Source organism: Chrysochloris asiatica, unplaced genomic scaffold (assembly GCF_000296735.1).
Source record: "Chrysochloris asiatica unplaced genomic scaffold, ChrAsi1.0 scaffold00010, whole genome shotgun sequence".
Lineage (NCBI taxonomy): Eukaryota > Metazoa > Chordata > Mammalia > Afrosoricida > Chrysochloridae > Chrysochloris > Chrysochloris asiatica.
This window is the reverse complement of record NW_006408528.1, coordinates 19271408-19298356: the sequence shown is the minus strand read 5'-3', so window position 1 is coordinate 19298356 and position 26949 is coordinate 19271408. Positions and strand designations below refer to the sequence as shown.

Genomic DNA, 26949 nt, shown 5'->3' with positions numbered 1-26949 from the left:
ATGTGAGTTATTCGTGTATTCTCCCTCTTTTCTTTGGTTAGATTTGCCAATGGTTTGTCACTTTTATTAATCCTTTCAAAGAACCAGCTTCTTGTCCTATTGATTCTTTCTGTAGTTTTTCTGTTTTCCATCTCATTTATTTATGCTCTTATCTTTTTTACTTCTTTTCTTTTGGTGATTATAGGTTCCCTCTGTTGGTCAATTTCTAATTGTTGGAATTGCTGTGTTAATGTGTTAATTTTGGTTCTCTCTTCTTTTTGGATGTGTGCTTTTATCGCAATAAATTGTCCTCCCAGCACTGCTCTCACTATGTCCCAAAGATTTTGGGGTGTTGTGTTTTCATTCTCATTTGTTTCTAGGAACTTTATGAATTCATGTTTAATTTCTTCTCTTACCCAGTTGCTTTTCATCAGGTTGTTGTTCAGTTTCCATGTATTCGACTTTATTTCCTTAGTCTTCTTATTGTTGATTTCTAGTTTTATAGCATTGTAGTCTGAAAAGATGCTCTGTAGTATTTTGATGTTTGTAAATTTATGGAGGCTTGCTTTGTGACCTAACACACGGTCAATTCTGAAGAACGTTCCATGTGCACTGGAGAAGAAAATATATTGTGTTGTTGGGTTGAATGCACTGTACACGTCTGTGAGGTCAAGTTGGTTGATTGTATTGTTTAGTTTCTCTGTAACATTGTCAAGTTTCTTTCTGGTTGTTCTGTCCCTTTTCAAAAGTGGCATATTAAAATCTCCCACTATGATTATAAATTTTTCTATTTCTTTCTTCAATTGCAGTAAGGTTTGCTTCATATATCGGGGTACTTTTTCATTGGGAGCATACATATTTATAATGGTTATGTCATCTTACTCAATTGACCCTTTGATCATGAGATAGTGTCCTTCTTTATCTCTTATGCTGGTTTTTGTCTTAAAGTTTACCTTATCAGAGATTAGAATTGCCACTCCTGCTTATTTATTGTTGCAGTTAGCTTGGTATATTTTTTTCCATCCTTTAACTTTTAGTCTGTTTTTGTCTTTGTGTGTAAGGTGTATCTCTTGCAGGCAGCATATTGAAGGGTCTTATTTTCTTATCCAATCTGCCACTCTCTGTCTCTTCTCTGGTGCATTCAATCCAGTGACATTCAATGTAAGTATCGATAGGTATGAATTAATTGTGGCCATTATATTAATTTTTTTAGCAGTACTATTTGTTTCTTTGTTCTGTATGCCTTCTTGTGCTGAGTTTGTGTTTTTTGTGCATTTTATTGTCGGTTTCTACTTGGTTTTCATGTTTGCTTGTTCTGCTTGGAAGTTCATTTTCATGGTAAGTTGTGAAGTATTAACTTTCTTTGGGGTTACCTTATAGTCGATTAACTTTTCTCCATTTAAGAAAATCTGTTGTATACTGTAATCTTCCTGACATCCTCACCAACTGGATCTCTGTTCCTACATTTATCCCTTCTTTGACATTAATATTATTTTGATCTTTGGTTTACCTCCCAGCTTCATTGAATTCCTGTTGTAGTTTTGTTCTGTTCTGGACTCTGCTATCTGTCAACTGAGTTCCAGGTGGTGTTGCCATGCCTGTCAATCTCTGGTTGTTGTATGTTCTTGTTGGTTTTCAGTTCAAATAACTCCCTTTAGGATGTTTTGAAGTGCTGAATTGGTTTTGATAAAATCTCTTAGATTCTGTTTATCCTGGAATGTTTTGATTGCATCATTGTATTTGATTGACAGTTTTGCTGGATAGACAATTCTTGGTTGGCAGTTTTTTTTGTTTTTGTTTTTTTTTCCTTTGAGGGTTTTGTATATGTCTCCCCATTGCCTTCTTGCCTGCATGATTTGTGTGGAATAGTGAAAGCTTTATCTGATTTGCTTGCCTTTGTAAGTCATACTTCTCTTTTCCCTGGCTGCTTTTAGAATTCTCTCTTTGTCTTTGATTTTGGAGAGCTTAATTATTATATGTCTTGGTGAGTTTCTTTTGGGGTCTATCCTTCCTGGGGTACGTTTGGCTTCTTGAATGTTTATCTTCTCATCTTTCAAGATGTTAGGGAAATTTTCTTCAGAAGCTCTTCAACTCTCTCCTTTGTGGACTTCTCTGATTCTTCCTGTTCCAGAACGCCAATAATTCTTAAGCTGTTCCTCTTCATGTTATCCAGCATGAATCTTAGACTCTCTTCACATTTTTTTATCCTTTTTTTCAGCTTGCTCTTCTATCTTAGCAGTATTGAGAGATTTGTCTTCCAGCTCGCTTATTCTGGCTTCCATCTCTTCTATTCTGGTCCTTTTCCCTTTCAGTGTATTGTCCATTTCTGATATTTTATTATTAATCATCTGGACCTCTATTTGCAGGTTTTGAATTGTTTCCAATGCTGTATCAATCTTGTTTGATTGCTCTTGTAGTACTTTCCTGAATTCTTCCTTGTTTTCCTCCACCCCTTTTCGGAGCATTTGAATTTGTTTCCATATCATTCTTCTAATTCTTTCTCATTCAAATCCAAAACCTGCTCTTCCTCTTCTTGAAACCCTTTGTCTATCTCCAGCACATTTGTCTCACTCTTTTCTGTTTTTGGACATGTTTTGAGATCTTTTGTTTGTCATTTCCAGTACTTATATGTTTTTTTTAATGCTTAAGTTGATATTTGTTGTTGTGTTATTAAGCTTACTGGGTGTCTCCTGGTGGATATGATCATGAGATAGGCTTCCCTATTCACATGTAATGTTTAGCAGCTGTTATTGGCTCTTGTCTCAATGGTGGAATATTATGGGATATGCTTATAGATTGGCTATATAGCCATGATTGGTGTCTCTTCTTGGGTAATGTAGTAAGAAAAAACTCCCACCTCCAGGAAAGGTGTGTGATCAAAAGGACCAATAGCAGAAGCAATATAAAAGTAGAGACAAAATCCACCACTTTGAAACAAAAATATAACTGTGACTGAGTGATCACAGGCAGTGTGTGTGCACGGTAGAAGCCTCCATCAGTGGGTGGGGTTGTCCACTCGCTCAGGCTCCTCCTCTAGTCACCACGGTGAGGTGTGCAGATAGATATTGAGAAGTTAATGGGAGAAAGATTGTCCACTATTTTTATCTCTGAAGGTCAGTTAGGTATGTGCGTGTGCACAGCGTAATTCTTGAGGTAGTTGCTTCCTTTTATGTTGGGATTTTACAGATTGTTTTATGATTTGTCTGTCAGGCTTGACATGCCTGCTTTTTTCTTGCCATATAGGCCTGGGTAAGGGGCCTACACAAGGAGCTCTGATAGTGTGTAGTGTCCACGAATCAGGCTGCGAACCTTGCTGTTTACAGCTCAAAACCACGAGTTGTTCCATGGGAGAAAGAAAAGGCACTCCACTCCTTCAAAGATCCACAGCCTCAGAAACCCCACACAGGGTTGCCATGAGGCAGAACTGATTCCACGGCACACAGCCATCAAAGGTCCCACACAATTCAAGGGCTGCGACCCCAAGGCTGATGTCATAAGTAGCCTCTAAGCTCCTTCTCTCTGCACCATGGAAAAACTGTTCGGTCAGCACTGGACTTTTTTTGGGGGGTGTGTGGGGTTGGGTGGCGTGTGCATCCACTCGCCTAAAGGTGTCTGTGATGGGAAAAGGCGAGACAGGGACAAGGAGGAAAAAATGCGCACAATCTCCCCCACCTGTTTTTGGAAATGTCTCTGCACTGCCTTTAATGAGAGTTCCCTGTGCCCGTCTGGCTGTAGCCCCATCCTCTGAACTCTGCCTAGGCGGGGTGGCCGCAGAGGGAGTCCCGTGTCCAGAGATTCCTTACTCACCGTGTTTTCCTTTATATCGTGATTTTTTTCACTTGCGAATGCAGGAAACTGACGTCCTGGACCTTATGGTAGATCCAGAGCTCTGGTGGTGTTGTGAACACAGCTTCTGTGAGTTTTCAATCCCACCCCCACAGAGCCTTTCCTACCTGGCTGTCTCTGCTGCCTGCCAAAACTGGAAGTCCCACCAAATTTTTTGAGACTCCTCATAGATGTATATGTCATTTTTAAAGTTTCAGCTACATAACACAAAAACAGTCTTTGTAGCTATAGGAAGTAAATATTATTACCATTTTATTGTTGGTAATAAAATATTTAAGTCCATCATTTTTTCCTAATCACCTTGAATTTTGTGGTCACCTGTGGGGAGGCTCTAATTTATAGGAAATAATATTTGATAATATTGATGGTGGTGGTGGTGGTGGTTATGTGCAGTGGAGTTGGTTCCAACTCATGGCGACCCTGCATAGGGTTTCTGAGGCTGTAATTCTTTACCAGAGTAGAAAGCCTTATCTTTCTCCTGCAGAACTGCTGGTAGTTTCGAACTGCTGACCTTGAGATTAGCAGTCTGATTTGTAACCGCTACGCTACCAGAGCGCCTTGATAATGTTAACAGCAATTGTAAAACTTTACTTTTTTTCTTTTAATGAAAGCATTATAGAGCCAATTAGATTATATTGCAATTAGTGAGAAACACAGTAATGTAGCATATGTTTTATACTAGAAAAGAAATGACCTTGTACTAAGAAACATTTTCTCTGTAAATGCAGAATAAATACGTGTTATTTATTTTTAAACTAATGTATAGGTCCCAATGTGTTATAAATTGGTGAAATTTCAAATTACTTATTTTTTATAATCATCCAAAGAATATGACATAGAATATCTAAAACTTTCAGTAACCAAAGGCATCCTATTAAAAATAAAAAGTATGTTTCTACTCTAGCCAAAGGCACACATTCAAAAGGCACAGTAACAAAAGGTCAGGCCAGAAATTCAGCTCACGATCAGTTGTAGAAAGCAGGGCCTGTTTACAGTAAGGAAAATACATATTTAATGCAATGGACATTATTTCTAACAAGTATACTTATCAGGAATATGGCACCAAGGGGAGTTTAGAAATAAAAGAGTCAGCAGTAAAGGGCACTAGTGCCCTGACAAGACCATGTTAAAATATCTGGCTGAGGCTTTCACTTGTTTTTTACACTGGATTTTTGTTTTTTTTAATCCTATTTAGTTTGTAACACAAAGATAGGCCCCATAGGAAGAAAAACTTGCCATCTGCATAGTATATCACTCAGTTGAGTACAGATAACTACATCTTTTCCCAATGGGAAGAAATCCTGTTTTATTGGACTTTGAGGGCCCATTCCTCATTTGCTTACATTGCTTGGGTGTCAGTTATAGGAGACTTGGCTCCTTCTTCCCTGTCAGAGTCAGGAATCTTCACTGTAGCCAAAAGGACTTTGTTAATTCCTTCTCCCCATTCCCAAACCAGTCCATTCTACTATAAGCTAACATGTGCTTCATCCAAACCGTGGTATTTTCCATTTTTCACGAATGTTTTGAAACATCCTCATATTTATTAAGAAGTTTAAGGGCATCCTTATTTCCCATAGGTCTTCTTTACTTTTTATATTCTAGAATAGATTATCTACTTAAAAGAGTGTAGGTTACAATTAATGCAGCTAACTCAGAACAGAGATTTTCTAATAAATGCAGCCACTAAAAAGGATATAGATTCCTGTCTAGTGGTGTAGCAGTATATTTAAGCAGAAAGAAGTCAGAACCATGATCTTGCATGGCATAATGAACAGAAGCAAGGCATTCTATGAGAATCAATTTTTAACAAAGGTATTATGCTTTGGCCAATTCATACAAAGCTCAGACTTTGTGTAAGGTCTCTCAAACAACAAACAGGAAGTCTAAGACAGATGTCCTAGGAGAAATGTGAACAGAGAACATTTAGAGGAACAGTGTGGACAAGATCATGATTATTACCAGTCAGAAATAATCACCAGTAGTAGTAGAAGAGGAGTGAGAAATAAGAATCATTTTCTTTCTAAAGCTTAAATGGCTTGTTATTTATTAGTACAGGTGCTGTGAGATAAAGCAGTGGATCACAAGATCGTTGGTTCAAACTCATCAGCTGCTCCTTGAAAACCCTACCCAGGGCACTTAACAATAACAACATAGTAAAGTCTTAGAGCATGGTGACTCTATATGATAAGCAATGGACTGCAAACCAGCCTTTCCTTAGGACATAGATGCTCCTGCAAAGATTTAAAGCCACAGAAACCCTATACAGAGTTGCTATGAATCAGAACCGATGACACTTAACAACAACAAAAGCAGTAAAATATGTTTTACTCTCACTACAAAATATAGATTAATTCATAGTTTACAATTCTTTATGTCATCATCATAACACAGAAATTAAAACACTCATCAAGTGTCATTCAGTTTTTATGTCTTTGCATCAAGTCTAAGGCTATTAGTTTAGACCCATTATAAAATTCTAACTTAATGTGTTAGAATTTATTGTGCTCAGGTATTTGGGCACATTGTATAACAGCATGGATATTTCTTTGCTCAGAATACACACAGTCCTTTAAGTTCCCACCCGTCTAGTTTTTTTGTGTTGTCTTTTACAACTTGTGAACTAATTCTCTCCCCATATGTGGTCTGAGAGTCTATTGAAATCAGGACTGTGTGTTATATTATTTCACATAGCACAATAGCTAATCTAACCCTTTAAAGCATGATTAAGCCCCCACTGTACACCAAACTCTTTCAAGGATAACATTGTTGTAGTTAGACGCCGTCCGGTTTGATTTTGACTTATTGTAACTCCATGTGACAGAGCAAAACTGCTGCTGTAATTTTTAAGGTAAGTGGCCTTGGAGCAATTGTTAAGCACTCAGCAGCTAACTAAAAGGTCAGTAGTTCAAACCTACCAGTGATGCTGCAAGGAAATGACCTGGCAATCTGCCCTTGTAGAGATTACAGCCTAGGAAACTATGGGAAGCTCCATTCTTTCATCTGGGATCATGATGAGTCAGAATTAACTCAATGGTACAGAACAACGTCAACAATATTTATGGGAAGAGATTTTCAGGTGGATTTCAACTACAGATCACTGGGTTACCAACCCAGTGTTTAATGATTATCCTAACAGGTTTTCTGAAGGTCCAAAACTAAAATCATTGTCATCAAGTTGATTCTGACTCATAGTGCCTCATGAGGACAGGGTAGAACTGCCCTGTAGGGTTTCCAAAACTGTACATTTGTATGAATGCAGATGGCTGCATCTTTCCCCCTTTGGAGGATTTGAACTGACAACTTTCGATTAGAAATTGGATATTTTAACTACTGTATCATCAAGGCATCTTAGGGCAGCATTTTTTGTTGTTGTTAAGTGTTGTCAAGTCAGTTCTGACTCACAGCGATCTTGTATTGTTGTTGTTGTTATGTGCCATGGAGTCGGTTCCGACTCATAGCGACCCTGCACAGGGTTTCCGAGGCTGTTAATCTTTACGGGAGCAGAACGCCTCATCTTTCTTCCGCGGAGCAGCTGGTAGTTTCGAACTGCTGACCTTGCGGTTCGCAGCCCGATTCGTAACAACTACGCTACCAGATAGCAGCTTGGGGTTTGAATTGCCAACTTTGTGGTTAGCAGTCTAGTATTTATTCTACTGTGCCACACCAAGTTAAAAAGCAAAGGTGAAAATTCTTTTATCTTTTGCTTTGTCCTCCATTCCATTTGGGATATCTTTCTTGTCTCAGAGAAGGAATGAGCTTCTTCCTTTCTAAAGCCAGTGATTGGTAGTGGCAGTTGTATGTTGTCGAGTCTACTCAGATTCATAGCACCCCGGTATGGAGTTTCTGAGGCTGTAAATCTATAAGAACAGAAAGTCTTCTCTTTCTCCCTCTGAGGAGCTGGTGGATTCAAACTACTGTTCTTGCAGTTAGCAGCCCAAGGTGCAGCCTACTACACCATCAGAGTTCCTTCTTGTTGTTAAGTGCCATCAAGTTGGTTCTATCTCATAGTGACCCTGTATAGGGTTTCCAAGGAACAGCTAGTGGGTTTGAACTGCCAACCCGTGGTTCACAGTCCAATGCTGATCCTACAGTGCCACACCAGTGGGTGAATGCAGTATTCAATCCACTATAACTATCTATAGCTAGCAATATATGGACTAGTAAAGCTCTAAATGCATTTTTAATGCTTAGGGGCAAAGATGCAGAAGTACTTTATTCATGGTGATTCTTCTCCTTTCTCTAGGAAATTATTTTTAAATGAAAAAAAAAAAAAAGTCTGTTCTTTTTTATCCCAGGATAAATATTTTTATTCATGTGTTACGACATAAAACACCTACTTTGTAAAAGCATAATGGTTACGAATCAGGCTGTGAACCTTAAGGTCAGCAGTTTGAAATGTTCAGCTATTCTGTGGGAGAAGATGAGGCTTTCTGCTCCCATAAAGACTTATAACCTCGGAAACCCTGTACAGGGTTGCTATGAGTCGGAACCAACTCCACGGCACATAACCAACTAATCAAATCTATCCACAGTCCCGGTGTGGTGCTGTAAGATAAGTACTGGACTGCTAACCATAAAGTTATCAGTTTAAATACTCTAGTCACTCCTTGGAATCCTTATACAGAGTCACTATGAGTTGGAAATCAATGGCACATAACAATACCAACAACTATATATATGTGTGTGTGTGTATGTGTGTGTGTGTGTGTGAAATATATAATGTTGTTGTTGCTGTTGTTAAGTGTCATCAAGTCAGTTCTAATTCATAATGACCCTGTGTAGGGTTTCTGAGGAGAAGCTGGTGAGCTTGAACCACTGACCTTGTGCAAATCAATCTCACAGTCCAGTGCATTAACCCACAAAGCCACACTGTGTCTTAAAGACTCAGGATATTTATTTACATCTTGTTATTTCAGAGACAGAAAAAATCTGGCCTCTTAGACTAACTTCATTTTCCAAAGGAGAAAATAAACACTTAGAATTAAAGAATTAATTGCTGTAATCTTTGACCCAAAGAGGCAGGGACTTGTTTTCTCAATCCAAATCTGCTTTGTATCTACTTACACGAACCTGGGCACATTGATGAACTTCTCTTGGCTTAAATTGCTTTTCCTGGGAAAGTATTTCTGAGGTCCCTCCAAATTACATACCTGTAAAATTCTAAGGTGTGTTTTTTTTAATTATAGGTTTTTTATTATACTTTTTTTTAATGACCCAAAACTGCTCGTATATTGTAGCTATCTTTATTTTTAGACTGACTCTATGCGTTGCATAACACACACTCACTGAATTGGAGCACAACTGTATGGCCTATAGCGTTGGCACTAGTGTTAATAGTTAGTATAGATTCCCAACGGTTCTAATGCATTTCAAAGGAGGCTGCAACTTTTGTGTTGAGATTATGACACATTTTGTATGTTACTGCTCTCCTGCCAATCACACTTTCTAACTTCATCTGGGGTTTATCTTGTTTTTGTTTTGTTTTAACTTCTCGTTGTAAAGCTTTATAGGTCAGATCATCAGTTTTACATTCAACAAATTACATTATTTCATCTCATGGATTGCAAACCCCTTCAATAGAGCAACCCCTTCACGTATCTCACTTCCTCACTGTGTTTCTTCTGTTTTCCTTCATCCTTCTGTACTAAGATTTCTGAACTTTGTCCTTGAGTGAACACTGCATTTTTAATCTCATTTGGTTGACCATTCTATGGTGTGTTTACCTCACTGGTGTGCTTATTCCTCTTATCGTTTGCTTGTTTGAAAATTGAGCCACAGGAGTGAGTTCAGTTACAGACCTATACCAGTCTCTATTTGACCAATAAGCATGGGCTTTTTTTAAGTGATTTTGAATTTCCTTCAACATTTTCTCCCACTCTACCCAGGACCTTCTAATGTGATCCCTTTCAGAGCAGTTGGTAGAGGTAGCCAGGCATCATCTAGTTCTTCCGGTCTCAGGGTTGTGGCGATCAATGCTCTTATTGTCTGTTAATCCATTGGATTAATTGATTGCATGCATTTTAAACTCTCATCATTCTTCTTTCTTCTGAACAGGGAGAGATCAATAGTTACACTTAGATGGCTCCTTATGAACTTTTAAGACCCCAGTTGCTACTCACCAAAGTAGAATGTTGAACTCTGTCTTTGTGGACCATGTTATGCCATTGACCTCAGTGTCCCTGAGACTCTGGTGCTGAGCCCTCGGGTTCAGGGGCTCATTCCCTCAAGGAGACTGATTATGTTCTAAGAAGTTTTCATAACTTTGCCCTTGTATGTTCCTTCATATTTGTAGTAAAGGAAATTACCCATGTATCCATCTGCTGACCTTTACACACCCATTCATCCTACATGTCTATCCATAGATCACCATTACCACAGAATTGAATATGCAACAGTATTTACCTCTGTTACCTTTACCTCTTGCACTGCTCCCCTTGTCTTCCCCGCCTCCACCATTTCTTTTGCCAACATCCCTTTTATTGCATATCATCATCCCCTTCATCCAAGTTAACATCTGTCTCCAATCTTGTTGTTGTTAAAGTGTCATTAAAGTTGGCTCTGACTCCCAGTGACCCTGTGTGTAACAGAACAACACACTGCCCAGTCCTATGCCATCCCACAGTTGTTGCTATGTTTAAGCCCATTGCTGTTACTACCGTATCAATACATCTTGTTGGGGGTCTTCATCTTTCATGCTGAATCTCCACATTTCCAAGCATGATGCCCTTCTCCGGGGACTGGGTCTTCCTGATTACATATCCAAAGTATGAAAGGCAAAGTCTCACCATCCTGACTTCTAAAGAGCATTTTTGTTGTACTGCATCCAACACAGATTTATTTGTTCTCTGAAAATTCACATCTACCCTCTAGCCAGTAACTAACTCTCCCTTCCTTCCCATCCCTGCAAACCATCAAATAATGTTTCTTCTAGTGGGGAAAATTTTTATTCAAAATCAAATTTTTGTGTTGTTCTTGCTATGTGCCGTGAAGTTGGTTCTGACTAATAGCTACCATATATAGTGTTTCTAAGGAGCACCTGGTGGGTGTAAACTGCTGACCCTGTGGTTCAAACCAACCTTGAAGTCCAGTGCAATAACCCACACTATCACAAGATTCTGTCAAATCATTTCTGACTTGTAACCACCCTGTATAGAATTCCTGAGGCTTTTTAAATCTTTGAGGGAGCAGAGAACCTCATTGTTCTCCCATGAAACAGCTGGTGGACTTGAACCCTGAATCTTGTGGTTCACAGTCCAGTGCTTATCGTATGGAACCACCTAAAAAAACAAATATATATATTCATAAAACTGATACACATTCATTGTTTTGGAGGGTTTCTGAAATTATGAACGCAGGTTTTGCCAAGTTCTATGTGAAGAATGTTTAATGATCAAAGTATAAGCCACAAATATTTCTGCCAATACATAGGAAGATGAAGACAAACTTTTGTACCTTTTTTCATGATCCTGAAATAACATAATCTAGTTGATAGCCTTCCTTTTGTCCCATGAAAATGCCTATTTCTCAATGTAAATGTACATTTTCAATAGGTCTTCCTGACTTTGACACATTTTTCCAGCTTGGAAGTAAATTACAAGATTAGAGACACAGAATTCCTATAGCATGCTTCTTTTACAGTGGTTGCATTCCTCCAAGTATGAAAGCAAATTACGTATTTGGGTCTCAATGCCATCGGTTATGTACTCTTTTAACACATCACCTCAAGAGTTTTCAGGCTCTGCTTGCCACATGTAAAACATGTGGAGAGTGATATCAGAACAGCCTGATGATTTTGAAGTATGGAGCACCTACTTGACAATCTCCTGGATGTATCTGAAAGAAGCATTTGCCATCAATTCCCAAGAAAAAGTGAAGTAATGTCTAGGTCAATATCTCTTAATGACCCTTTCTTTCCTATCTAGTTGGGACAAATGTTGAATTACAAAATACACATATATGGTTATAATTGAACAGGTGTCTAGCAACTGTCCTGGAAACTTAATTACCTGACATTTTTCATCAATTTCTCATATATTAGAACATGAAATGTCAGACACTATTAATTGCATTTTTACAATAAGTAGTTACAGCAGGAATAATGGCTAAATGAAAGTACTTCCTGTCTAATGCACAATGGATATATTCGTTTAAATGTATTCAATTTAGATGAATGCAATATGTCTATATTTATTACAGTTATACATATCTGTGGGCTGAATTGATGGGGCGGTAATTACTGCCTTTATAAATGGGATAGTATTGTAGGTCTAGAGGAAGAAAACTCATTTTCTCATATTTTGCACACCCACATAGCTAACACATTCCAAAATGTTCTTTCTTTCAAGTATAGAAATTTTACCCTTGAATAGCCAGTGAATCAAATAATTGTAAATATTATCTGGCAGTGGGCCCTGATTTTCTGGAGGTCTATTTCTTTGGGGAGTCCTGTTGTGGCATTGTAGGGTAAGCACTGGACCACAAGGTTGGTTTGAACCCCAAGGTCAGCGGTTCAAACTCACCAGTATCTCCTCAGAAACTCTACTCAGAGTTGCTATGAGTGACCCGACTCGGCTGCACTTAACAACACCAACAACATTTCTACCTTGGAGTCCTGATTTGGTATTGTAGCATAAGCACTGGACCACAAAGTCAGCTTGAACCACAAGGTCGGAGGTTCAAACCCACTTGCCACTCCTTGGAAACCCTATACAGGGTCACTATGAGTTGGAACTAACTCAATGGCACTAAACAACAATATTTTTATCTTAAGCCCCAGTTGCATGGTGGATTACATGTTGGCACAAAGTTGGCAGTTTAAACCTACCAGCTGCTCTGCAGGAGAAACGGGAAGCTATCTGCTCTGTAAAGATTTACAGCCTCAGAAACTCTTGATAGGGTTGCTATGAGTCAGAATCAACTCAGTGGCAGTGGGAGATTTATGTCTTAATGGAAGTGATCAGGGGAACTCAGAGTCTTAACATTGCTCTATGTCAACGAGCCATCGTTTTAATTATTTAGGACATCACGAGATCAATTATTGCCATAGAATAGCTTGGATTAGATTATTATTTTTTTTCATGTTTTATTGTGAACTATGTCATAGTTTACATGGGGGAACATTAGCTTTACATTCATCCTATCGTATATTGTTTCACTGCCATGGTTAAAATCCCTTCCATGCATCATCAATCAACCAAAGGGTATATCCTGCAAGCCTGCCCCCCGGTCATCAGCACACAGCCCCTCTCCCTCTCTGGGTCTAGAGTCCCCAGCCGCTCCATCTCTCCATGTCATTGTCTCTGCCTCCATTAGATTATTTTTAAGCACAAAATTTTTTCAGAATTTCCAATATGCTTATCTTTTACATAATAAATAATACGGGTAAGAGTGAGAAAAATCCAAAGGCATTCATTCCTTCACTCACTTTACTTATTCAATCATGCATTTATTCATTAATGGTCAATTGTTAGATATGAACTGTACACTAAAGACTGATCTTGAATACGTTCAACAACTTCCCTTATACAAGGAAATCTAGAAACCACCTCATGCACCCTTTTTTTCTTTTCCACATAAGCACGTTGCCAGGTTCAGTGGTGAGAGCTAGATTGTTCACTATTGTGTTCCAGAAGTTTCATTAGTTCACATCTGTTTTCTTGTTTCACTGACTGCTAAACAACTCTGCAAACCAATCCATGACCTTTATAAATGTGTACAATGCAGTACCTGTATCTGATTGATAAGCAATCCTGAAACTATGTCCACGCCTATTTTACTTTCATGGCAGACAAGCATAATTAAGCAATAAAACAACAGCTGCTGTTGTGATTATCTTAGCTTGCACCTGGGACTTTCTTATTCCCTTTCTTAAAGGTTTTTCTGGTAGAAGAACTATATACTAATTTATGCTGAAGAAGAGGAATTGGTGGTACAGAATGCTGATGAACTCTGGTTCTAATGGATATATATGTATGTGTTTGTCAAAAATAGTCACTGTTCAAATGCAACAAATCGGGAAGCTTTTCCAAAATAAACTATTGCATAAGCAAACTTTAAATAGTTAATTATTTGCTTCATGAACAGCGATGTAATGAACACTCTGGTGTCTTGCCAGTAAATCAGAAATTTGTCATTCTTTTTTTGAAATGATGCCAAGTTGTCCCCAAAGTATGATACACAAAGAAAACTCTGCACATTTAATGTGGTTCTTTTATTGTGGATATCTTGAATGAATCATTAATAAAATCAGGCAGTAGCTGACATAACATCTACCTGGGCATTTTTGGAATGGTCTAGATTTGGTTGTGTCCTGTTCCAAGTCTAGAAAACTGGTGCTTGCTTCACAATAAAGTAGAAGGAAAATGCAGATTATGGTGTGACAACAGGTCATCAGAAGTTAAAGTCCATCATTCTGGTGGTTAATCTGTGTGTAACGGCCATTCTCCTCTGAAATTAAAAAATATATATATATATTAATAATTATTCTAAAATTCTAGTTTATTTCACCATCACTCCAATATTTTAATTTTCTATAAAATGACTAACATGGTCAGAGTTAGACAGTCTTACTTATGTATATAATGGGAAAGAGAGGGAAGGTACGGAGGAAGGCAGGAGTAAAAAAGCCTCTCTGAAGGAAGTTTTGCATTGCCCAAACTATTACACACCCATGGCTATGGAGTTGAATCCAACTCATAATGTCTCTATAGGGCAGAATGGAACTGCTTCATAGGGTTTCTGAGGCTTTGAACTTTACAGAAGACAACTTCATCTTTCTTTTATGGAGCAGCTGGTGGGTTTGAACAGCTGACCTTGTGGTTAGCAGCCCAATGCAGTCTATGACTATCCTGGTGCAAACAGAACCATCAAATGATTACTTCAATGTTTACTCAGTGTGTCCTCAGACAGACCTTTGACAGTGTTTTGGATGACTGGATTCTCATATTAGGGGGTCCCCTGGATCCTTGCAATTCCAGCCTGATGGCTCTGCCTTCAATTTCTCTTTTATTAAAGAATTTAAAGCTTCTTTAGCATCTTCACAGAAGTAAATTTTATAAAAGCATACCCTCTAGATTTGCCATTCTGGTTCTGAGGCACCTTAATAGCAGTTGCCTTCAAACACTTCCTGGAGAGTTTCTTCTGTTGCATTGTAGGAGAGGTTACTTGAAACCAGTGTTTTTGATTCACCACTCTAGGTGCTGGTCTTCCCACCACTGTGGTCTTGATTTTGACCTTTCCCCCCAGTGTATAGGATATAGAACGGCCATCAATCTCTGTTCCTTGCTTGCCTTCAAAGGTTTTCTCAGCATCAGCTTCTGTTTTGAATTCGAAATAAACTATCCCTTTAGTCTTTCCATCTTTGCTAACTAATCTGATCTCCATGGCATCTTCAAACACTTCTTTTAATTCATCCTAAGTGACTTTATAAGGGTAATTTTTGGTCAAAAGTGTTCTGGCATCTTGGTCTTTCTTACTGTCTTTTTCCTTTGGTCTTTCTAGTTTAATTTCATTACCAAAGACCTTTAAACCAATGAGTTCCAGGGCTTTTTCCAGGTCTTCAGAAGATCCAAAATACACATAGCCAAATTTCCTAGTCCTACCAATTCTGATATCCATGACAACAAGATCATTTATAGCAAAAAGTTCACTGAGACCAGTTTGAATTCTGGAGCAGGCTTGTTACAATTCAGGTTTCCAACAAATAGACTGAAAGCTGTAGTTGGTTCTACGGCTTCCCCCTTCTGCTTCTTGGCTTCAGGAGCAGCTTTCTGCTTGGCCATTTCCTTCTTTCATTTTCCAGGTACTTCTTTGACAGGTTCTTCCTCCTCTTCTTCATTGTCCTCATCATCTACCTCCTCATGGTCCTCTTCCTCCTCCTCCTCCTCATCTTCCTCATCGTCGTCCTCAGCCACTCTTGGCTTTCATAGGAACCACCTTGGCAGGAGCTTTCCTGCCGTTTGCCAGCATAGTGTCCATGGCCTCTTCTTCAGAGTCATCTTCTTCATCCTCCTCGTTCTCCTCCACATCCTCTTTATCGTCCTCATCTTCATCATCATCCTCATCATTGAAGTAAGGGGCAGCTTCTCCTTTCATCATGATGGACTCAAATTCATCCTCATCCTATTATCTTCCTCACTGTCTTCATCATCTTTCTCGTCTCTCTCTTCCTTCTTAGCATTCTTGCCATTCTTTGCCCTCTTGGCTGGAGGAGCAGCTCCCTTCTTACCGGAGGTCACCACCACTGCTTTACCTGGGGTGGCCCTCTTCTTGCCAGGTGTTGCTGCTGCTTTGGCTGCTGTAACTGTCTTCTTAACTGGTGTGGTGGCTCCCTTCTTGCCAGGGGTGACAGCTGCTTTCTTGGCAGGTGTGGCAACAACTTTTTTTGTAGGGGAAACCACCACCTTCTTTGATGGCAGTGTGGTGTTCTTTTTGCCTTGTTTTCTGAGGAATGACAACTCTTCACTGCTTTCTTCTTCATCATCATCTTCTGACAGCTCCTCATCGTCACTGTCTTCTTCTACCTCCTTGGGGGAAGAGCCAGCTTCTTGGAATCACTTTGATTTTTCTCGGCTTTCGTGAGCTTTACCATGGTGGCGGCTGGGGATGGTGGAGTACGTTGAGGACGAGCAGCACTGAAGATAGTGCGGGAACCCACACCACGTTGTTGACGGCCACAGTGCTGAAGAAGCTGGAGTGCTCATGATTGACTACTAGCTAGAGTTAGAGACTCTGCCATGTATTTTCCTAGTGCCCATTTCTCAACTTCAAGAATTTTAGAGACTTTAAAAATTATAATTAGTCATTTCATTCTTCTGGACATTAAGGACTCTGTAAATTAGCAGAAGCATCCAAGACTTCTGTAGAATCTGGATAAAGGCGAAGTAATTGGGGAGGCCATGAGCAGGATGGGTAATAGCTGTGGAGTTAGGCCAATCTGAATTTTCAGAATTCAAGTTCTACACTTTACTGTTGAGTAATTTTCTACACGCTTTGTCTTTGTTATGGTTATTGTTAGACACTTTTGAGCCAATTCTGACTAACAGTGACAGTATGTACAACCGAATAAAACACTGATACATTCTGCACCATCATCATAATCATTGATATGCTTGAGCCTGTTGTTGTAGCTACTGGGTGGCAATTCATTTTGCTTAAAGTGTTCATCTTTTGCACTGACCCCTCTACTTAATCAACAGTGATATCCTTCTCCACGCACTGTTTGTTGTTGCTGTTGTTAGGTGCCATTGAGTCGGTACCGACTCATAACAACCCTATGCACAACAGAACAAAACACTGCCTGGCGCAGGGCCAACCTCACAATTGTTGCCACGCTTCTGCCCATTGATGTAGCCATTTTGCCAATCCATTTCACTGGGGGTCTTCCTCTTTTTCTCTGACTTACCAAACATGCTATCCTTCTCCAGTGATCGGTCTCTCCTGACAGTAAGTCCAAAGTTTGAGAGATGAAGTTTGGCCATCCTGGCCTCCAAGGAGCACTCTGGCTGCACTTCTTCTGACACAGAGCTGTTGGTTCTTTTGGCAGCCCATAACACATTTAATATTCTCCTCCAACACCATAACTCAAATGCATCAATTATTTTACTGTCTTCCTTATTTACTGTCCAGCTTTTGCATACATATGAGGTTATTGAAAATACCATGGCTTGGGTCAGGTGCACCTTAGTCCTCAAGCTGACATCTTTGCTCTTCAACACTTTAAAAAGGTCTTCTGCAGCAGATTTGCTCACTGCAATATATCGTTTGATTTCTTGACTGTTGCTTCCTTGAGTGTTGATAGTTGATCCAAGAAGAATGAAGTCCTTGACAACTTCAATCTTTTCTCCGTTGATAAGAATGTTGTGTGGTAAGGATTTTTGTTTTCCTTATATTGAAATGCAATCCATACTGAAGGCTGTGCTCTTTGATCTTCATCAGTAAATGTTTTAAGTCCTCTTCACTTTCAGCAAGCAAGGTTGTATCATCTGCATATTGCAGGTTGTTAGTGAGTATCTTTCCAATCCTGATGCCATGTTTTTCTTCATAGAACCGAGGTTCTCGGATTATTTGCTCAACATATAGCTTGAATAAGTATGGTGAAAGAATACAATCCTGTAGCACACCTTTTTTGGTTTTTTTCAAAAAGTTTTGTTGTGAATTGGTGATAGTTTATATGGGTGAACATCAGCTTTACATTCATATTATCGTATTTCATTTCATTGCAATGATTACAATCCCCTCCATAGATCATCATTCAACAGCATTTGCTCCCATTCCCTCTGTTGTTGTTTCTTGTTTTGTTTTGTTTTATGTACACAGAAGCACTCACGAATATACAACCATTTAAAAGAGCTCTGGTAGCATAGTGGTTACGAATCAGGCTGCGAACCGTAAGGTCAGCAGTTCAAAACTAACAGCGGTTCCACAGGAGAAAGATGAGGCGTTCTGCTCCCATAAAGATTAACAGTCTCGGAAACCCTGTGCAGGGTCTCTATGAGTTGGAACTGACTCCACGGCACATAACAACAACAACAAAACAACCAAAGGTCATACCCCAAAAGCCTGCCCCCCGGCCATTAGCACACAGACCCTCTATCTACCTTAGTCCAGGGTCCCCAGCTCCATCTCTTCATCTCTTTAAGTCATTGTCTCTGCCTCCCTTTCTGACATCACTGCTTCTCTGGATAGGGTCCCGCAATCTATTCTTCTCCCTTGATGGTCCCAGGGTTCTCTGCTCCTAGGCTGTAAGATCAACCATTCCCCTTCTTTTGTTACAAAATATCTACCTTTACATTTGCAATACTCACAATCAGTCCTGATAGCTATTATTCACTATTGAACCACAAGAGTTTTAAACTCATCTCCTTTCACCAGCCCTGTCCAGACAGGTTGGAAACCACTCAGTGGAGATTCTGCCTTCCCCTCACCCTCTGGATGTAAGCTCCCTCTTGAAAGCGTGTAAGCCAGTTACTTCATGCCTCTGTAGTCCTCCCATTTGGGTAGCCAATGTCTAAGTTGCACATTCCTGTCAACCCTGTATGCCGAGGGGGTGACCAGATAGTTAGTTGCCTTCCAAGTTTCTTAGGATAGATGAGTGAGTGCCTCCAGTGTTGCCTTACTTTCTCGAAAGATTTCAATTTTTATTCTTTCAATTCATGGTGCCTTGTTCTTTGCCAATTCCTTCAATGCACCTTGGACTTCTTCCTTTGGTATCATTGGCTCTTGATCATATGCTACCTCTTGAAATAGTTGAACATCAACCATTTCCTTTTGGTACAGTCACTCTGTGTATCCCTTCCAACTTCTTTTCATGCTTTCTGCATCATTCAATAATTTGTCCAGAGAATCATTCAATAACCAAAGTTGAGGCTTGAAATTTTTCTTTAGTTCCCCAAGCTTGAAAAATGCTGAGTGTGTTCTTTTCTTTTTGGTTTTCTGACTCCACATCTTTTCACATTTTGTTGGAATAGTTGACTTTGTCTTCTCGAGCTGACCTTTGACATTTTCTGTTCAGTTCTTGTACTTCCTCATTTCTTCCATTTGCTTTAGAATATCTATGCTGGAGAGCAAGTTTAAGTGTCTCTTCTGACATCCATTTTGACCTTTTCCTTCTTTCTTGTCTTCTTAATGACTTTTTGTTTTTTTCCTGTATGATGTTCTTGATGTCATCCCACACCTCTTCTGGTCTTCGGTCTTTAGTGTTTTATGTATCAATTCTGTTCTTCAGATGATCTCTCATACCTGCTGATAACTTGTAGAAAGTACATGGCATGAAATCTCACCATGCTAACTTCTAAGGAGCATTCTGGTTGTACTTTTTTCAACAGAGATTTTTTCCTTCTTCTGGAAGTCCATGATATATTCAATTTCCTTCATCAGCACCATAGAAGAAGAGCTCAAATTCTTCTTCGGTTTTCCTTATTCATTGTTCAACCTTTGCATGCATATGAGACAATTGCAAATACTATGGATCACTCACACCTTAATCCTCCAAGTGACATCTTTAAACACACATATATCTTAAAGAGGTATTTTGCAGCAAATTTGCCCAATGCAATATCTCATTTGATATCTTGACTGTGGCTTCTATAGGCATTGATTGTGGATGCATGTAAAATGAAAAGCTTTGAAAACTTCAATCTTTTCTCCATTTATGATTATGAAGCTAATTTATCCTTTTATAAAGATTCATGTTGAAGTATAATCTAAACTAAACTGTGTAGTCTTTGGTCTTCATCAATAAGTGCTTCAAGTTCTCTTGACTTTCAGCAAGAAAGGTTGTATCATCTGCATATCACAGGTTATTAATAAGGTTTCCTCCAATTCTGATACTGTGTTATTTTTATTATAGTCTAGCTTTTCAGATTATTTGCTCAGCATACAGATTTAGTAACTATGGTAAAAGATTACAACCCTGACACACATTTCTTCTGATTTAAAAACACACAGTTTCCCCTTGTTCTGTTTGAAAAACTGCCTCTTGGTCTATGTACAGGTTCCACATAAGCACAGTGTTCTGGACTCCTATTATTCACAACGCTATTCATAATTTATTATAATCCACACAGTTGAGTCCCTTTGCATAATCAATAGAACACAGGTAAACACATATATTGTATTTTCAGCTTCAGCCAAGATTTATCTGACATTAGCACTAATATTCCTCATCCCATTTTTTTCATTTGAATCTGACTTGACTCTCTGTGCCTCAAGTTCTATACCTTTACATGAGGAATTCTCGTTTGGCTCTGCATGATAATGCACTGGAATGAAAGGTCAGTTTGAACTTCAAGGTCCTTAGTCCAAACTCACCAGCTGCTCTTAAGAAACTCTATACAAGATTGCTATGAGTCAGAACCGACTCTATGGTACTTAGCAACAACAACAATAATAGAACATCCTCTATAGGGTTGTTGTGAAGATGAAGTGGGTTAAATAGAAAGTGCTTGGCACATTTTTGGTACACAGTGAAACTTAAGTGATGTCAGTGTGTGTAATAACCACTACAATAATCAAAATAATTGGGAAAAGCACACCTGTATTTCTAATTATATGCTTTACAATAATTGAAATACTTGCCATTCTGACAGATACACCTGTTATATGTATGGATATTAAACAATTTGTGTGAAAAAGAACATTTTCTATATTTCTAATTAAATGCTTTACTATAACCAAAATCCTTGCCACTGCACAGATAAACCTGTTATATGCATGGATATGAAACAGTTTATGTGAAAAGGAGCATTTTCTTTCCTTGCACTCAAAATATTAATTATGAAAATAACTGCTTACTAAAAAAATTATTACTGAAATAAAATATAAAATGCCCACTGGCATTTCCTAATGTTTAAAAACTGCTACTTAAGATAACTGTCATATTTGATTTTTAATTTTATTTCAACATTTTTATTAATTATTGGTAATGACTAACAAGAAGGTTTCTTTCATTTTCTATATTTTTTTCTCTTAAGTAAGCTTCCAAAGCCTTCGGGCAAACAGTGAAGGGAATTTTGAATAACTGGCAAATCAACGATAGTTATACTTCAAATCATCTTGTATGGCTACCATAGTGGTGGATGTGTGCCATCAAGTCAGTTTCGACTCATAGCAAACCTGTATATAGGATTTTCAAGGAGTGGCTGATGAGTTTGAATCACTGACCTAGCAGTTCAAACTGACCTTGCAGTCCAGTGCATTAAGCCACAACGCTACATCAGGACTTAGCTCTCTTGTTTCACAGAATTTGTGAGAGTTTTAGACATGACTTCCATCTTCTGCTAAATGGTAGGTTTGGGCTAGATGATACCTTCCCAAATAGTCTGAGTCCTTTTCTCTAGCCTCTCGCACACACAAGTGTTATTGTTGTTGTTAAGTACCTTCAAGTCTGTTCTGACTCATAGCATTCCTGAGGAGCAACTGATGGTTTAAATTGCTTACCTTGCCTTTAGTACTCTAGTGCTTATCCTACAGTGCCACGCCAGGTATATACAACTGAAACCATGCAATTTCATCTTCATACATAGTCCAATTTCACAGTTGATAGCACTTCTATGACATGTTGGGTAATACCATGGGCCATAGGACTTTGGTTCTTTTACTAACAGAGTCTTCATTGCTTGTCTAGTTACAACCTCAGTTTTCAAGTTTTACCAAAACAAAGTGCACCACGGGTAAGTTAGTAGCTGATGGTTCTTAAAGAGTTTTTCTTTTTCTGCATAATCTCATGGACCTATCCTTTTCCTGTCTTATATTCATATATACCTGATATAGCAAAGAGTCCTGGTATGGCACTGCAGGATAATGCACTGGACAGAAAGGTCCATTTGAACTGCAAAGTCGGTGGTTCAAACCCACCAGACACTCCTAGGAAACCCTAGGCAGGGTCACAATGAGTCGTAACCAGCTCGACGGAACTTAACAACAATAGCAAACCTGATGTATCTACCACAGGTCTCAGCTGTCCCAATTTTGATCCCAGGGTTTATTTTCTTACTTTTGGCTTTGATAGATTCAGTCAATTATGGACTGTATTTATGTGCATAACTGATGGTATTTATCCCTTATCTGTCCACTCATCTCCTCTTAATAAGGGAATCAGGATAAACCCTGGGGAATGTCACTAATCATTTAGAAGAAGAGAAAATAGAAGATTCAGCACCATTTCTGACAAGAACAATGAAGCAATAAATTTGGTGTTTTAGTCTGATAACTTTGTAGAATGTGAGCATTTACAAAAGATGGTATGTGACTTAAATGTTGGCAAAAATCCCTTCAAATTATACAAATTTCTGTCAACTATCATAATATCTGAAGGATGTTTTAGAAAATATCCAGAGTAAATAGGGACGCATGACTCCTGTCTATTGAGCTAATTTCGTAAAGTCTGATACATACTCTGCAATAATTTAAAAATGCATTTAGCCTCATGTTATTTTAAAATTGTTGTTAAGTGCCCTTGAGTTGGTTCTGACTCATGGCAATCCTGCATAGGGTTTCCACAAAGCAGCTGATAGATTTGAACCACCAACCTTGTGATTCAAACCTACCTTGTGCTTACCCTACAGTGCCACACAAGGATTCTCTTTAACCACCCTGAATTCTCAGTTTCCTCACACGAACTAGTTAGTAAGGCTAAGACGTTCTTGAACACTGAGGCAGAGCTGACCAATGTCCAGCATCAAGTCCGTGTTCTAACACTGTTATCCTAGTATTATGATACAGTAGTACAGTGGCTCCATATGATAAGCACTGAAATGTGAACTACAAGGTCTACAGCTTGAGCCCACCATCTGCTCCACAGGAGAAAGACTAGGTTTCTGCTCTTGCAAATATATAGAGTAAATGTGGGGAACCTTTATTCTGCCAAAATTTATAACATCATTCACGGGTCATACAAAATTATCAACTTAAAAATTAGCCTGCTATATTTGGTCAAAGATTTAGGTATCTCATCCCTAATGGGATGGTTGGAACTGCAGAACTGGAAGAAGGACAGATGGGAAACTTCTTACAAACAAGGAGAGTAAGATTTTTGTCTCATTTACTCTGGGTATGTTGTCAAGAGGAACCACTCTGTGAAGAAAGACATTATGATGGGTTAAGTAAAAGGTCAGTGAAAATGAGGATGACCCTTCAGGAGATGGACTGAGACAGTGTCTGTAATAGAAGGTTTAAACATAGCAGTGATTGTGAGCATAGTGCACAACCTGGCATTGTTTCATTCTGTTGTACATAGGGTGACAGCGTCAGTCATACTGTGGTGACTTGTGTAGTGCTAGGATGCTGGAAGCTATGACACCAGTATTTTAAATTCCAGTAGGGTCACCCATGGTGGACAGGTTTCAGAGGAGCTTCAAGTCTAACACAGACAAGGAAAAGCACGAGAGGAGGGGGGTACCATTTCTAATTAGTTAGCCACTGAAAACCCTGAATAGTAGTGACATATTGTCTTACATTTTACAATGAATGAGCCCCTCAGGTTGGAAAGCACTCAAAATACAACAGGGTAAGGCAGCCTCCTCAAAGTAGTTGTTAGGTGCTGTCTAGTTTGCTTCGACTCATAGTGACCCCATACAAAACAGAACCAAACATTGCCAGATTCTGCACCATGCTTACAGTTATTGTTATGCTTAAGCCAAATGCTGCTGCCACTGTGCTAATCCATTTTGTTGTGACTTCCTGATTTTTGCTGACCCTCTACTTTAGCAAGCATAATGTATTCTCCAGGGATTGGTCACTGTTGATAACGTTCCTGCGGTAAGAGAGACAAAGTCTTGTTATCCTGGTTTCTAAGGAGCATTCTGGTTGTGTTTCCAACATAGATGTGTTTGTTCTTTTGACATTCTATGGCACTTTCAATATTCTTGTCCAACGCCATAATCCAAATGCATAAATTCTGTGGTCTTTCTTATACATTGTCCAACTTTCACATGTACATGAGGCTTATGAAAATATCATGGTTTGGTTCAGGTGCACCTTAATCCTCAAAATGTTATCTTTGTTCTTGAACAGTTTAAAGAGATTGTATGCAACAGGTTTACCTAATGCAATAAAACATTGTTGGATTTCTTGACTGCTGCTTCCATGAGTGTTGATAGTAGATCCAAGTGAAATGAAGTATATGAGAACTTCAGTCGTTTCTCCATTTATCAGGATGTTGTTTATTTGTCTAGTAGTGAAGATTTTTGTTTTCTTAACATGGAGGTGAATTCCATACTGAAGGCTGCAGTGTTTGACATTCTTCAGTAAGTATTTTAAGTCCTCTTCACTTTCAGCAAGCAACGTTGTATCATCTCATATTGCAAGTTGCTAATGAGTCTTCCAAGGAGCTCTGGTAGCATAGTGGTTATGAATCGGGCTGCGAACCGCAAGGTCAGCAGTTCCAAACTACCAGCTTTCTGTGGGAGAAAGATGAGGTTTTCGGCTCCTGTAAAGATTTACAGCCTCAGAAACCCTGCGCAGGGTTGGAACCGACTCCATGATACTTAACAACAACAACAATGAGTCTTCCACCAATCCTGAAGTCAAACTCTTCTTCATAGAATCAAGCTTCTCAGATTATTTGCTCAGCATAAAAATTGAATAAGAATGCTAAAAGTATACAGCCTTGGCACACAACATCTGTGATCTTAGAACATTCAGTATCCCCCTGCTCTGTTTGAATGACTAACCTTGGTCTACATGCATGTTCCTTAAAAACACAATCAAGTATTCTGAAATACATATTCTGTGGAATATTACCCATAGCTTTTCATGATCCACTCAACTGAAAACCTTTGCATAGTGAATAAAGTACTGGTAAACATTTTTTAAAATTATTATTCTCTACTTTCAGCCAAGATCCATCTGATGTAAGCATTAATATCCCTAGTTCCACTAACTTAGGAATCTAGCTTGAGTTTCTGGCAGTTTCTTGTTGAAGCACTGCTATAGGTATTTTTTAATTATCTTCAACAAAAATTTAGTTGCATGTGATATTAATGATATTCTTCAATGATTTCTGCATTCTGTAGTGTTACAATGGTCCCCTTCCAATCAGTTTACCAGGTAGCTGTCTTCCAAATTTCTTGGCATAGATGAGTGAACACCTCAAGTGCTGCATCAGTTTGTTGAAAGATTTCAATCTGTATTCTGTTAATTCCTAAAACCTTGTTTTTTTTCTTTGTAGTTTGGACTTCTTCCTTCAGTACCATCAGTTCTTGATCATATGCTACCTCTTGAAGTGTTTGAACAATAACCATTTCTTTTTGGTATAGTGACTTTGTGTATTTCTTCCATCTTCTTTTGATGCATTCTCCATCATTCAATATTTTGGCCATTGGTTGTAAAGTGCTGCCAAGTCAGTTCCAACCCATAGCGACCCAGTATAGGGTTTCCAAGAAGCAGTGGGTGAGCTTGAATAACCAACTTTGTGGTTCAAACCTACTTTGCAGTCCAGTGCATTAACCAGGACTCCATTTTGCCCATGATGAAGCTTGAATTTTTTCTTCAGTTCTTTCAGCTTGAAAAATACTGAGCATGTTCTTCCCTTTTGTGTTTCTAACTCCAAATGTTTGCACATTTCTTTATAATACTGACTTTATCTTCTTAAACTGCCCTTGGAAATCATCCATTCGGTTCTTTTATTTCCTCATTCTTCCATTTGCCTTTAGTATCTCTATGGTTTACAGAAATTTTCAGAGTGTCTTCTGACATCCATTTTGTTTTTTTCTTTCTTTCCTATCTTTTAAATAATCTTTTGCTTTCTTCCTGTGTGGTGTTCTTGATGTCATCCCACAGTTCCTCTGGTCTTTTGTCATTAGTGTCTAATGTATCAAATCTATTCTTGAGATAGTCTCTGAATTCAGGTGGGGTTGTTCAAAGTCATATTTTGGATTTTGTGAACTTGTTTTAATTTTCTTCAGCATCAGCTTGAAGTTTCATATAAGCAATTGATGGTGTGTTCCTGACCTTATTTTGCCAAATGATATTGAGCTTTTCCACTGTCACTTAGATAACTATGTCACTTAGATAAAAATATGGTTAGGTACTTGAGTATAATCACCTTTTATGTTATTTTAAAAGGGTATATGCAATTAATAAGTCTGTGGTCTTGCAAAATTCAGTCATGTGATCACCAGAATTGTTTCCATCACCTAGAATATATTTCCATATTTTTCATCTACTGATCCTTCCTCTTTGTTTCCAACCTTCACATTCCAGTCACCAGTAAATATCAATATATTTTTATTTCATGTTTGATCAATTTCAGACTGAAGAAGTTGGTAGAATTCTTTAATTTATCATCACCAACTTTAGTTGTGATTGGGTAAATTTGAATAATAGTAGTATTAACTGATTTTCCTTGTAAGCTTATGGATATTTCTCTATCACAGACAGTATTGTATTTCAAGCCAGATCTTGAAATGTTCTTTTTGATGATGAACACTGCTATTCCTCATGAATTTGTAATTCCTGACATAGTAAATCACAGGATTGTAGCATTCAAAATGCCCAATACCTGTTCACTTCAGCTCACTAATTCTTAGGATATTGATATTTTTGTGTTCCATTTCATTTTTTACAATTTCCAATTTTTCTAGATTCATATTTTGTACATTCATATTCTGATTATTAATTTTTTTT

General features: G+C 38.5%; 1 protein-coding gene and 1 pseudogene across 1 annotated transcript in view; one reads left to right on the top strand and one right to left on the bottom strand.

The window, feature by feature from the left end:
- Positions 1-16414, bottom strand: part of LOC102816540 — a 30638-nt pseudogene extending 14224 nt beyond the window's left edge.
- The window catches only part of ZNF804B (zinc finger protein 804B), a 197846-nt gene continuing 187309 nt past the window's right edge, over positions 16413-26949 (top strand). Inside the window, exon 1 of the mRNA XM_006834396.1 lies at positions 16413-16436. Coding sequence (XP_006834459.1) covers positions 16413-16436 — 24 coding nt within the window. The remainder of the gene's footprint in view (positions 16437-26949) is intronic.